At 52.4% G+C, this 12,871-nt stretch overlaps 6 protein-coding genes across 6 annotated transcripts; 2 read left to right on the top strand and 4 right to left on the bottom strand.

Moving 5' to 3' along the window:
- Positions 1-1,079: 1,079 nt before the first annotated feature.
- Positions 1,080-1,694, bottom strand: AYO21_03302 (hypothetical protein; the record flags this gene model as incomplete). Its single annotated transcript, XM_022653276.1, has 1 exon — positions 1,080-1,694. One exon carries the CDS (start codon positions 1,692-1,694, stop codon positions 1,080-1,082), a length of 615 nt encoding a protein of 204 aa, XP_022514378.1.
- Positions 1,695-2,447: 753 nt separating this feature from the next.
- On the bottom strand, positions 2,448-3,704 carry AYO21_03301 (hypothetical protein; the record flags this gene model as incomplete). Its single annotated transcript, XM_022653275.1, has 1 exon — positions 2,448-3,704. The coding sequence occupies one exon, from the start codon at positions 3,702-3,704 to the stop codon at positions 2,448-2,450; it is 1,257 nt and encodes a 418-aa protein (XP_022514377.1).
- A 1,036-nt stretch (positions 3,705-4,740) lies between these two features.
- AYO21_03300 (hypothetical protein) lies at positions 4,741-6,230 on the bottom strand (the record flags this gene model as incomplete). The annotated part of the gene is made up of 3 exons (XM_022653274.1): positions 4,741-4,855; positions 4,909-5,738; positions 5,808-6,230. The coding sequence occupies 3 exons, from the start codon at positions 6,228-6,230 to the stop codon at positions 4,741-4,743; spliced, it is 1,368 nt and encodes a 455-aa protein (XP_022514376.1).
- A 1,142-nt stretch (positions 6,231-7,372) lies between these two features.
- On the top strand, positions 7,373-9,327 carry AYO21_03299 (hypothetical protein; the record flags this gene model as incomplete). The annotated part of the gene is made up of 3 exons (XM_022653273.1): positions 7,373-7,805; positions 8,120-8,700; positions 8,776-9,327. The coding sequence occupies 3 exons, from the start codon at positions 7,373-7,375 to the stop codon at positions 9,325-9,327; spliced, it is 1,566 nt and encodes a 521-aa protein (XP_022514375.1).
- A 928-nt stretch (positions 9,328-10,255) lies between these two features.
- On the bottom strand, positions 10,256-10,789 carry AYO21_03298 (hypothetical protein; the record flags this gene model as incomplete). The annotated part of the gene is made up of 1 exon (XM_022653272.1): positions 10,256-10,789. The coding sequence occupies one exon, from the start codon at positions 10,787-10,789 to the stop codon at positions 10,256-10,258; it is 534 nt and encodes a 177-aa protein (XP_022514374.1).
- A 684-nt stretch (positions 10,790-11,473) lies between these two features.
- AYO21_03297 (molecular chaperone HtpG) lies at positions 11,474-12,400 on the top strand (the record flags this gene model as incomplete). Its single annotated transcript, XM_022653271.1, has 2 exons — positions 11,474-11,638; positions 12,059-12,400. 2 exons carry the CDS (start codon positions 11,474-11,476, stop codon positions 12,398-12,400), a joined length of 507 nt encoding a protein of 168 aa, XP_022514373.1.
- Between the last annotated feature and the right edge of the window lie 471 nt (positions 12,401-12,871).

The following is a 12,871-nucleotide window of genomic DNA, read 5'->3' as shown; positions in this document are numbered from 1 at the left end:
GAGTGGTTTTCGGCTCCCTTTTCAGCGCCGATTTAAACCCCTGCCACAAAATGAGCTGGATCGCCGCCCAACAGGTAAGTTTAGGCAAGAAAATGAATCGTTGGGGGACAATGGTGCTGTCATAACGGCCAGGGTAGTGACTCCGTCGTCTGAAAAATTTCCAGTATTCGCAAGGAGTGGACACCGACCGATTCGGCTGGTTCAATCACGTGTTTGAGTTGCCAAGGAACCAGCAGCCCATCTCGCTAAGGTCGGAACGAGGCTCTACTTTCGTACTAACACTGATTCGGATAGCGCTCTTGGCGTTTATCGAAAAATTCCCCGGGTATATAAGTTGGCTGCGTCTTCCTCAATTTATTTTTTTCTTTTCTTCATGTCGACTTTGTACGTTCACCCCCGACCTCATGGAATTGATGGTCAAATCCCCTTCACATGTGTTTCCTGCTAACCGTCCTTCTCCTACAGACTTCATAGAATCATTTCTATAGTAAACGTCCTCTTCTGAGCTCTTCACACGAGCCACAGAATCCTCAACCTGGCTGACGACACAAAGTCCTCGGTACCCTAGAGTGAAGCCTTATGTTTACTCTCGCTGCGTTCTTGTCTGCGGTCTTCGGATCACGGCTTGAACAAGAGAGTGGTGATGATCTTTGACCTGTGTTGGGCGACTTGGCTTCGTGCCGGCCTGCACAGGAGGTACCGATGGATTTACTCTGACAGGCGATACTTTTCATGAGCTTGGAACCCTTGTTGGTTGGAGTTTGGGAAGAGTACCAGTCGTGGTCAACACCTGCTTCGATGTGAAATCGTAGTGAGAACCTGGTCATGCTATGCCAGAGTTTTCTACTCTGTTCATGTCCCGACATCGGTGCGCTCCTTTCTGGTCGACAATATCGTGCTCGAGGACAGATGCTGCCTCTGTACTCGCGTAATTACTGAACACAACTCACATGGCCGATGACTGTTCAACAGCCTCGCTCGACACTCCACTGGCTCTTCACGATAGAGATTTACCATGAGTAGTTCAAGGACAGGCAACATTTGAGACAAGCTAAATGCCACTTAGTAGCAGACCAATCTCACAGCCTTCCCTCACTTCCCTCGTCCCTCAATACCCACCTGACAAACACATCCAGCTTCCCACTCAGCCCGTCCGCTGCGTCCACCAGCTCCTGCTTCACACCCTCATAGCCCGCGATCAAGGACGCAGGCTTGTACCACACGATCCTCACGCCGCCCCTGGGCTCTTCCACAAGACACAACTCGACGGGGACACAAAGCCCAGCGTTGAGATCATGCTCGAGCATCGTGATGGCGATCATCGGATTCCCCAGAATGAATCTCTTACAACCCAGGTTCCTGGTCTCCCCACTGGCCGTGACGACGGTCGCGCTCGGCGGCGCGTACAGAGGCAGCCAAGCCCCGTGGTCAAATTCGTGGAAGTACATGAACCCGTACGGGCCGACCAGCATCTTAATCCGCGCTTCCCAGGTCGCTCGGTCTGTTGGTGGTAGTGGTCGTTGCTGTAGCTGGTTCTGACCCTGTCCCTGGTCCTGTTGTATACCGCCTGCGGACGAGCTCGGCGCGGGCTGGATTGATGAGCGAAGCCGCGCTTCCGCGGTGGAGAACGAGATGGACGAGCGGTACACCAGACGTTGGGCAGGGATGGTCTGCGTTTCAGTCGTGAGGGTCATGACTGCGGCGGACAAGTACGGCAGAGAAGATGGGGACAGTGGTCTCTAAGAAGATGCGAGTGATAGAGAGAGAGACACTTCTTGACTTGGGATGATGATTTCCAGACCACTACTTAATTATCGACTAGAGGTTTCGTGGACATGTTCGGATGTGTGTATGTCATTTGTAATTCCTGCTCTCTGCGATCTATATACCTATGGACGTGGTCTGCTCTGGGCGTCATCTCTCTCACGCACCGATCAAGAGCCCAGTCTCCGATGAATAATAATCTAATTGCAAGCCCCCTCTCTTGTTCCCTAGCTACACAACTAATCCGAGATAGAATTTCCGTGTGGCCAAACATAATCTACTTCCCTTTGGAAGAGCTGTTCCACAAATGTCATCTACAGTATCGATGGTTGCTTGAAACCGAACAAGTCGGCTGCATGAGGATCGATCAGTAATCCCCATTGCCGACGGCCGTTGCGGGGAGAAGGATCATCCAGTATGTCCTCAGATTCAGATGCACTTGCCCTTTCTTTGAAACCCCTCTACATTATGGTAATTTTAACCACCACAAGCTTGTTCTGGAGGTGGCGTGCAGCACTGAGGTTTGAGGACGGTTGATAGTCTTAGGGCCGCAAAAGTGGAACGAGATGAGGTACGAGTAGGTGTCACTCAATATGGAAGGCCTGGAATAAACCAGATTGTCATTGGGAGTCGACACATGTCCTTGTTGGATTAGACTGATGTGCAAAAAATGTTTTTGATAGCTATTCGGCAACCTCTGGTTCACGCCCGTCAGCGCTGACTTGTGCATCGCCTGGCAAAGAGGCTTTCCTTAACGGACTAGGTAGAGCTGGGGAGCGGTCGCTTGACTTTGACGATGTTGATTGTCGTCTTATTCCACGAGTGTTGATCGTCAGCTTGCGAGTTGACGCGGCACCGTTTTCTGCTGGCGCAGTCGTGGTGTCGAGCCCAGCAATACTGAGGCCATCAGATAGAAGCGCCTCTCCACCTGAAAGACGCCGAGAATGAGCTGCAGATTGTCGTGTCCTGTCTTTTCGGATCTGGCGCATCCGTTCCTCCTCTGCCAACTTCGCTTTCTTCTGATTGCCCTCGACTTGCAGAAGGAAAAGGTCTCTCACTGGGGAGTTCTCGGACCCTTTCAATGCCTCGCGGGTTTTCGGGGACGCCCGTTTTCGACCGCCTGGACTGTGGATTTTCTTTTGGACCAGTTGGTCGACCTTATCCGCCGAGGGGGCTTTCTGCGGCGTGGCGATGGGCGGCAAGTGATGCGGCTGGTGTAATGGGGAAACTGGAGACAGGTCGTCTGCCGCGGGTCGGCTTTCCTGGACGGTTTTATGCTTTATATCGTACATGAGGAACTGGTACAGCTCACTTTGTCGGAAGTCTGACATGCTCGGGCTGGGAGACGACGTTATCGACGATGAGTCGTTTCCTGCATCGAGGCCACCCAGGTGATACTCGTCAATCGGGCTCAAGACCAGATCCTTTGAGTCACTCCATCTGCCGAACACGTCTTCAAGATCATGTTGGCGTTGAAGGTACCATTTCACCCTCTCGAGGCTTTTGTAACTCTCATCAAGGTTTGTTGTCTCTATGAAACATCTCGATGCATTCTCGTCGTCCCCACAAACATCGGCAAGACAGCCCCTGATATACCAGCATTTTGCGACCAGTGCGTCGCTCACTGGATGCTGACCAGCAAAACACAATGGTTCGGCCTCCGCCAAAGCTTCTCTGCTTCGATCGAGGGGATCTTCTTGGGTATCGACATCGTCATTCGTGGAGTTGACAAGGAGCAAATGTGCTCGGCTTAAGAGGGTCTCCGTGTATAACTCAATAGCCACACTCTCAAGGGCATGGCCTTCAGCACATGGGTCGCTTTCTTGCGGCGACGTGTTTTGCGGGAGGTCATCGGTATTGCAGCTTCCGAGAGGCTCGGGAGGGCTCGGTTGTCCGTGCGGCGGAATGTTGCCAAGGGGGATCGGTCCATCCTCCTCCATCTTCGAGATAATGACAGTGTCGAAGTAAAGGCGGGAACGTTATGAAGCAGGAGATTACAAGAATATGAAAAATTGCGATACAAAGCAGTGTAGTATGATTCACCTCATCGCTGGTGACCGCTGCCACGTATCCAAGAGCGGAATAAAGACATGCGAAACAAAGACCATCAAAAAAACTCACCAGACATTAGCATAGCAGTTAATTCAGCACTCGCCGTCCTGAGATTGATAACATGGTACAACTGAAGGTGATCAGACATGGCTCCATGTCTCGAGTGGTCACCGTCTTAAGACTGTCTCATGCCACATTTCAATCCGAAGTGCGGCAAGGACAAAGAATGACTCGAGGCACGCCTCAGTCCGAGGATTTAGGATAGACCACGTAGAGTGTTTCATTGTTCTCGCTGTGTACCAGGCAAAAACCCAGGTCCAATTATAACTAATTATCCATGTTGATTGATTGAGGTGATTGGTCTAGTCAACAGGAACACATCTAGTCGGAGGTACGAGGTACATACTGTCGAGTCGTACAGGGCAAGCTACGAACATGCCAAGGCCGTGAGGGAAAGAACATGGACTTTCAACCCCACGCTTGAGAATATTTTGGTTATATATTATATTTGTCGATCAGCCCTCAACAATTACCACAAATCGGCCGGATGGTGTAGTGTTAGTCAACCCCTATGACAGCCCTCCGTCATTCAATAACTAACATTCTTCGCAGTGGTTATCACATCTCCTTAACATCTTCTGATCAAACGGAGAAGGTCTTGAGTTCGAGCCTCAATCTGGTCATTTTTTGTCCTTTTGCCCTATTTTTGAAGTAGAAGCCCTTTGCTACGGGGAAAGGTAAAAGGTGGATGTAAAAAGAGAATAAAATTTTTGCATTGCGGTCCGAGAAGGGCGAATGCCAGAATCCTTTATGCATTTGATCTAAAGTTACAATCCGGACTCGCTCTATCCTTACTACAGTATCTGTCTAGTCTCACTTCTATCTAGCTGTCATGTCTATAGTCTTGGAAGAGTAACGCCATTTCTAGTCCAACACGATATTGCCATTGGGTAGAGGCTTATAGTCCTCTTCCCCGGCCCATTGTGCCTCGTACAGGCTCTCGTCCATTTGAGATGCATCCATCCCCATATTGACTTCCCTGTAGGTCTGTCAGCGAATGGACAACAAGCGTTGATATGTGACTTAACGCACTTATCCTCTGCGAGCACCTCGAGGCCCGGAATGCAGTCGATCAGGGCGATGATCACAAACGATCCCACGAATGACCAGGTGAAGCCGATCAGTGCCTCGACGATTTGGATCCCTAGTTGGCGAATGTTGCCGTCAAAAAACACACCACCGTCCACTTCGACTCCTCCATAGGCGGCCACGGCCTTTTGGGCAAAGAGTCCGGTGCCGATGGTACCGAGAAAGCCGCCGACGCAGTGGGTGGCAAAGGTGTCCCCATTGTCGACCCAGCGCATTCTTCGCGCAAAGTCGGTGAACTTGATGCGCAAAGCCTGGCGGCAGACGACGGCTCCAAAGATGCCGAAGAAGAGCGAGGTTGGAAGGTCGATGAAACCTGCTGCGGGAGTAATCATGACCAGACCGGCGATGGCGCCCATGAACGTCGAGTCGAGTGACCATCGACCGGTCTCGAAGTAGGTGATGGACGCCCACGTCAAGGCACCGGCCGAGGCACACAGATTCGTCACACAGAGCGCCATCACCGACTGGAAGCTGAGGGTGAGGGTGGTGCCAGCATCAAACGCCAACCACGAACCCCAGATGATGATCATGGCCAATAGCTGACACATGGAATTGTGCGGCCGATGCAACTTGAGATGAGAAGGCGTTCGGACATCGGATCTTCGGGAGCGAAACACCGGATAGGAGAGGTAGAGGCTGATCGCACTGGCCGTTGCGCCACTGCAGATGTGCACCGGCGTCCCACCAGCAAAGTCAAGCACCCCAAGCTCACTGAGGAACCCTCCGCCCCAGACCATGTGAGCAAGAGGACAGTAGATGAAGGTGGACCAAAGCTGGATGAATATGGTTAGTGGGCAGGAATCAAGCCTGGTCAAAAAGGGAAGCCCGGGGGTTTACCATACAAAGATGAAGGGAATCAGGGGAAGAATGCGACCACGTTCACAAGCGCCTCCAATGGCAATGGCACAGACTGTGGCTAGAAACACCAGCTGGAACTCGCTGAACAGCACGGCCGGAATACTCCCGACAGGTTCGGCCAGCACGCCTCGATGAAATGCATACTTCAGGTCGCCAATGACGCCGCCGGGGCCATCCCCATAAGCGAGGGCATAGCCGACGATGAACCACTGGATGGTACAGACGCAGACGGTCAAGACGGCTGGAATGAACGAGGCAAGGCCACTTCGTCGCGTAGAATACCCGCTGTAGCCGAGTCCAACAGCGGGAATGATGGGCCAGCAGAAGACGGTGCAGACCAGAATGAAGACCGTGTCTGTCCGATCACAGGCCTCCCAGGCCCTCTGGACGTCTGAGACCACGACCATGGCACGGAAACGCAAGAGAAAAAAAACCCCTTGACCTCAAACTGGGGCAAACCTGAGGGAGGACGATAGCGAAAGGGGAAAACAAAAAGGGAAGCAAATGACAATAATTGAATCTCGCAATGAGAATACCTAGCTTCACAAGGCTGTGGCGGAGTCTCTCTTATCCTTGTTTGCCTTTGGCCTTATCTCTCGCCTGCAATCTGCCGGATCGAGGACTGGGGTCTGGTCTGTATCAGGACGGGTGCTAGGGCTCTACCTCGCTGTCGCCTTCCCTTCTCCACAGTTTTCCGAGATCCAAGAATTGCCCCGTCGGTGCTTTACCGACTAGGTCGTGCCTAGTCTACCTACATACAATACCCCTTGCCTGGGGTACCTGCATCTTTTGGGACGTGACACATGGTTTTTTGGGGTCACAGCGACGGCGCCTCTGCACTAGCGGGACAAATGTCCTTGGTGTCATTGTTCCATGGCCGACGGGGTTTCTCCAGGAAATTTAGGAAGGACTACTCAGTACGAGGAGCCGCGGACACCCCCCCCCCCCTTCCTCCACTCCCTCTCGAGAGCAATGACACTTGTCGTGTTGTCAGGCTTCTCACCAAACCGGATTCCCAGATAGCTATTATCCCAAGGGAGGGGAGGGAGGGGGGGGGCTAAGCAACTCTTCCCCAGCAATGATTGGGTGCTGATAAGAGCTTAGTCTGGGGGGACCATCGAGTCAACGGACACCAAGGGGGAGGAAGGCTGGTAATCAAGCATCCACCCCGTCTAAGCCCAAAGAGGGTATGTTTCCCAGTCGCCCATATCAAACCGAATGCTTTATCGCGCTACTATCAGTTGTTGTTGTTGCATGCTCACCATACGCCCCCTCACATATTATTCTAGGATCATGATTTCGGGAATCAGTTCGTGAGTCTCGCCTCCGCCTCCTCCAGAGACTAGCAAGCTCCTTTATTGGATCGAGACAACAGCATCTTCGCCCTATGGAGGGTGGACGTGCGCAATAAGAGGGGGCCCGGCTCGCCCTTGCCTCGACAAAAACTGTCAATCCATAAACTCCATCCTCCTCGTGTCCTTTCTCTCTCCAAGTATTCCGGTGTGTCCTCGGACAGAGCCCTTCTCTCCTCCAGATCATCACCGCCACCATGACTGTCGACACGGAAAAGGCCGCTCCAGAGATGGAGGTGCCTGTCATCGATGGGAGAAAGAACTCTCTTCGAGCCGGCAGCATCGACGACATCACTGTGCTGGACCGACTGGGCTACAAGCCAGAACTGAACCGCAATCGATCAATGGCTACGCTGTTGTTTCAGTCTTTGGCCATTGCTGCCATCCCATACGGCGAAGGTGGTCCGTTCATTTCAGCAATCTACGGCGGTGGCCCGCTGGCAATCTTCGTCGGCTGGATCGTCGTTCTCGTGCTGGACGAATGCATTGCTCTCTCTTTGGGCGAGCTGGCGTCGCGATATCCCACTTCGGCTGGACCGTACTATTGGTCTTTTCAACTGGCCAGTAGGGGCAAGACGACTCTGTCGTTCATCACGGGGTGGACGTGGCTGATCGGCAACTGGACAATCAGTAAGTATTTGGCCTTTCTCTCGATGCCGTTGTCTTGTTTCAATTCCTTGGTTTTCCTCTATCAACGGACGGGGAGGGGGGAGGAGGAGGTGCGGCAGTTGGAGAGCTGCGAGTGCGCGCGTTCCAAGAATGTCTCCTATGGGCTGGGGATTCTCAGGCGCCTAGTTGGTACTTCGTTGAAAGCATCGCACATTCCCATCGCCGTGCAGGAGACAGTGAATGTGCATCTCGACCAAGTTGAAAGTCCACGATATTAGAACTTTGGGTTTCTTGAACAATCTGCCTGAGTCGAAGAGCTGACTGGAGATAACTAGCCCTCTCGGTCAATTTTGGATTCGCGTCGCTCATTGTGGCGAGCGTGGCCATGTATCATCCCGACTGGGTGGCAAAGGACTGGCAATTGCTCTTGATTTTCTACGCCATCTGCTTGATGACGCTGTTCATCTGCACCTTTGCGAACCGCTTCCTGCCCATTGTCGACACCATCTGCGCTGCATGGACAGCTGTGAGCATCCTGATCATCCTCATCGCACTCTCGGTCAAGGCAGATGTCGGGAGACACAGCGCAAGCTACGCGCTCGGCCATTACGACAAGTCTTTCTCCGGCTGGGGAGGCTTCACCTTTTTCATCGGTCTGTTGCCTGCAGCATACACATTCTCGGCTATCGGGATGATCTCAGCCATGGCAGAAGAGTGCGCAAATCCTACCGTCAAGGTTCCGACAGCCATCAGTCTCTGTGTGCCCGTGGGTGGCTTCGCCGGCTTATTCTTCATTCTGCCCATCTGCTTCACCCTGCCTCCGTTGGAAGATGTCATTGCAGCGCCATACGGCCAGGCGCTCCCATACATCTTCAGCACGGTCATGGGGACACCGGGAGGTGGACTCGGCCTCATTGTAAGTTCCTTGATCCTCTTTCAGGATGAGACTCTCGTCATGTTTCACCTTCGCTGTCGCTAACTCGGTATCTAGTTCCTCGTCCTGATGATCACATTGTTCTGCAGCATCAGCATCACCACGGCGGCGTCGCGATGTACGTGGGCGTTTGCCCGGGATGATGCCATCCCACTGTCTCGGGTCTGGTCCAAAGTCCACGGTGGACTCGGCGTGCCCGTGTACGCATTGATGCTCACCACCGTGGTGCAGATGCTGCTCGGTCTGATCTATCTTGGGTCATCATCGGCCTTTTTGGCCTTTGTGTCGGTCGGCGTCATTGGGCTGGCCGTGTCATACGCAATCCCCATCACCATCAGCGTGCTGCACCGGCGCCGCGAAGTGTCGACGGCGCGGTGGAACTGTGGGCGCATCATCGGCCCAATCGCGAACGGCGTGGCCTTGTGCTGGATCAGCTTTGAGGTCGTCTTGTTCAGCATGCCCTCGGCGCTGCCCGTCACGGTCGTGACCATGAACTATGCCAGCGTCGTCTTTGTCGGCTTCATGTTCATCTCTGCCGTCTGGTACTTTATCTATGCCCGCAAGGCGTACAAGGGACCGCCAGAGTCTGATGGCATCACTGTGGAATAATGCATGCTGGCCGGTAGCCGGTAGGTAGCAGCCGGCAGGTAACTGGTGTCGGGTGTGCAATAAAGTTGGCCATCGATGTTACGCAGCAAATAAAACGTTGTAGCTAGTTGATGTGGCCCTGTGGATGCGGGTGATCCAGAGGAACTCGGCCTGTATTCTTTTTGTGCAGTATCTGGCGCGCCACCACTACCACCTGTTTAGGCTCTCTCTCTCTCTCTCTCTCTCTCTCTGTGTGCGCCTCTCTCCTTCTTTAACAGCGCATAGACTTTGTCTCTTAGATCTGTTGCGCCGGAGAATTTCGTGTCGATGAAATTCTGGGTAGTCTCACCAACTTCAGCGGTGGACCGGTTGTCCCTGCACTCTTTTTCAAGCACTCGCTTTCCGATGGCTCTCTCCAGGCAGAGGCGTCCCTCGAACCCTTTTCACGCTGCATATTGTGTACTTTGCGCCACAGAGACTGCACAGGTAGTAAGCTTCAGAGGGACAGAATCTTTTCAAAACTAATCCACATTTCAGGAGACGCACCGACAGAGCGCGTAAGGTATGATGCATGCCACCCCGCTCGGGCAATGAACTTTCTCCAGTCTTCGTAAGTAAAGGAAGTGCTGCCCTTGCGCCAAGTCGGCTCGATTGGTGCTGGACCCTCCAAAGCATGAGAGACCGCGCTGTATAAGCAGGCACACAGGTGGATTTTTTCTGTATCGCCGAGTATCCTCGATGTCAGGGTGATGTGGATACAGTCGGTTGGCGTTGAAGTAGGGCGCTGCAGCTCAAACGTCCGCTTATCCGACGGATCGCGGAGTGGTGTATTGTGGTACACCTGCAGATCGAAACGTCTTTGCACGGCGTCGGTCGACCGGAACCAAGAGTTGCACTCCATTCTGTCGGCTATGATTCAACCAAGCTCTTCCTTGCCTCTTCGACTGGCTCAGAGGCATTCAACCATCCGCTCGTTGACATACAGTGTGGGCCAATATCCAGAGCCTCGAGAAGCGATAACAATATATGTGTGACCAAAGGGACGCTGCGAGTTAGGTTCTAGGACATCGTAGTGGTTGGTTCTGATCGGAAGTCTGAGATGGTTCAGGATGGCGTCTATCGTATTGACTGTGGTTGGTAATGCAATAGAATACCGGTAGACGGCCACGACGACACGAGTCCTCGCATCCTGAAAGTAGTACCTATTCGCGTTGTAAAGATCAATCACCTGTTGCATCTTCTCGCGGAGATTTCGATCGCCATCTTCAGCGTTGACGCGATTGAGCTCGGCGCCTGATGGTCTTGGCGCAATATGTGCGAGAATGCCAGCGTGCGGGGAGATGATGATGACGGCAGTGCATCCGTTGAGGCTATCAGTGTAAAGATAGTCGGTTCGTGACCAGAATGCAATATCCACTCGGTTCATGGGGACATAGATGGTGCGGTCGTTGGTTTGAGCATGCTGGTAGATGGTCGGCGCCATGGTTCGGGGTTTCCGCCGAATGGTCACCAATGACAGTGGTTGCCACGAGCTGCGGGTTTTCAATTGAGCAGAGAACTCTTCTAGATGGAGAGTCTGAAGATGGCACAATGCTCAATACGTACAAGGATGATGAAGTAGTAGGAGTCGAAGGTACTGGATACAACTATGTCTTGGCTGCCACAGTGGCAGGCGTTGTTCGGAGCAGTTGCCTGTACTACCTGACGCCTTATCTAACCGCCCAACAAGATATAATGTGGCCTTCATATCTCATATTCGATCACTTTCCTCCCGAGTGATTCGATGTTAAGAATTCCAAGAGGATCAGGGTGGCCTCCTGCGACGGGTAACAGGTGATGCAGTGGTCGTCCTGGGGTCTGCGCTCACAAAGAGGGCGGCACGAGCCTTATGGTTATAACGGCCAAGAGACAAAACGAGTATCTTTTTGAGCCTCCTAGCAGGCGGGCCGTCCGACGCTAAACAAATATAGCTAGACCAATGTTAGCTTATATCAGCGCTTTGTCTTGGCCCCATCTCACCCACTCATACCCATACAAGCAACTGTGCTCAAATCTGCGTTGTGGAGGTGCTGTCATACAAAGATTGAGGCGGAGTGAACGGCATAGTTGCCCAGTGGAAAAACCCAACACTAACCTCATCCAACTACATATCGCTAGAGGCTTCATCATGGATCGGCGCTTCAACGAACTCCTGGCTAACTGGGACCGGGTCCAGAATCCGGTACTGGTGTATGCTCCAAATCCGAAAGAGATCGAGGATTGGGAAAAGTCTCTACCCTACAAACTCGAGGACGTCTTTGACTTCACCGCTGGTCTAGGAGAGAAGGAGGTGGTGAAGCCTATCCATCCCATCACCTCCCGATCGTAATCTCCTCAATGATATGGAACAGGCGGCGAGAGAAGGAGATCGATCTACAGTGCAGCGCATATTCGATCAGTTACGCGGTACCCCTTTCGGTGACTACTGGATTTCACACTTAGCGAGTATTGTGTTCAATGCAGTTCGGAATCGTCAAAGGGCTTCTACCAAATATCTTCTAAACCAAGGCTCTTACCCAAGTGATTCCTTGCTAAAATTGCCGCAGATAATAATAACCAGGCTCTGCTCGAATTATTCCTCAGGCATGGATGGGATATCAACGAACAGTTGAAATGGTCAACTCCGCCGACATTTGAGATCAAGTCATACTTCTAAAAACGGCCAGTTTGACCTTTGAGAATGTAGACTTAGTTTACTTGGTTTCTCTCTCAGGGCGCAGATCCCAATGCTGAATATGTGTCGGACATAACCGCACTGTCTTATGCCGTCCAGTCTGCGTCATTCGATATTATCGAGACCCTCTTCGCCCATGGTGGCTCGATCCATAAAGGACAATTAATTCACCATGCCGCTGGGCGTGAACTACCAGATAGTGTCGAGGTCGTGGCTTATCTCGTCGACAAGGGCGCGCCTATCAACGAGGTTATGTATCAGAACGACGTACCTTCAACTAACTACAGTATCCATTCGGCCTCGGCAGCCCCCTTCATACCGCAGCTAGGCAAGGGTATCTGGACGTCGTCCGATATCTATTGGAAAAAGGCGCCGATTTAGATATCCTGAATTCTTGCGGGAAGACAGCCCTTGAATGCGCCGAACTCTACAGGCGTCAGGACGTGGCCGACTTCGCCGGATCTTGACGAAAAGTTCCGAGCTGTGCCTCACCCTTTCCTCATCCCCCCAATGGGTAAGAGATTCTTACTTTTCCAACTGTCATCCAACCGATGACATGAAGGCCAACGTAGCTTGGCGGTCGTCTGGCACTTCCTACTGGCTATGTGTGCTGGCTGATCACCACATGCCTCCCGCATAACACAACCAGCAAAGTGACACCATCTTCACTCGGATGGATCTGCCAGACACATGTGACAATATTCTGAGGCTGCAAGTAAACTTTTGCATTACACGACCCCGTGTTTTCCTCATTCAACGCCTCTGTTATCTTTTCAGTTCTGTCACCTATCGCACATCTAGGCTACTCCACACTCACGTTTCGACTCGGGAAGTGTCTCGTTAGTTGTCACA

This window comes from Fonsecaea monophora, assembly GCF_001642475.1.
Source record: "Fonsecaea monophora strain CBS 269.37 chromosome Unknown Scaff16, whole genome shotgun sequence".
In the NCBI taxonomy this organism is placed as follows: Eukaryota; Fungi; Ascomycota; class Eurotiomycetes; order Chaetothyriales; family Herpotrichiellaceae; genus Fonsecaea; species Fonsecaea monophora.
The sequence above is the reverse complement of the archived record's forward strand: the minus strand, read 5'-3'. Positions and strand labels throughout refer to the sequence as shown.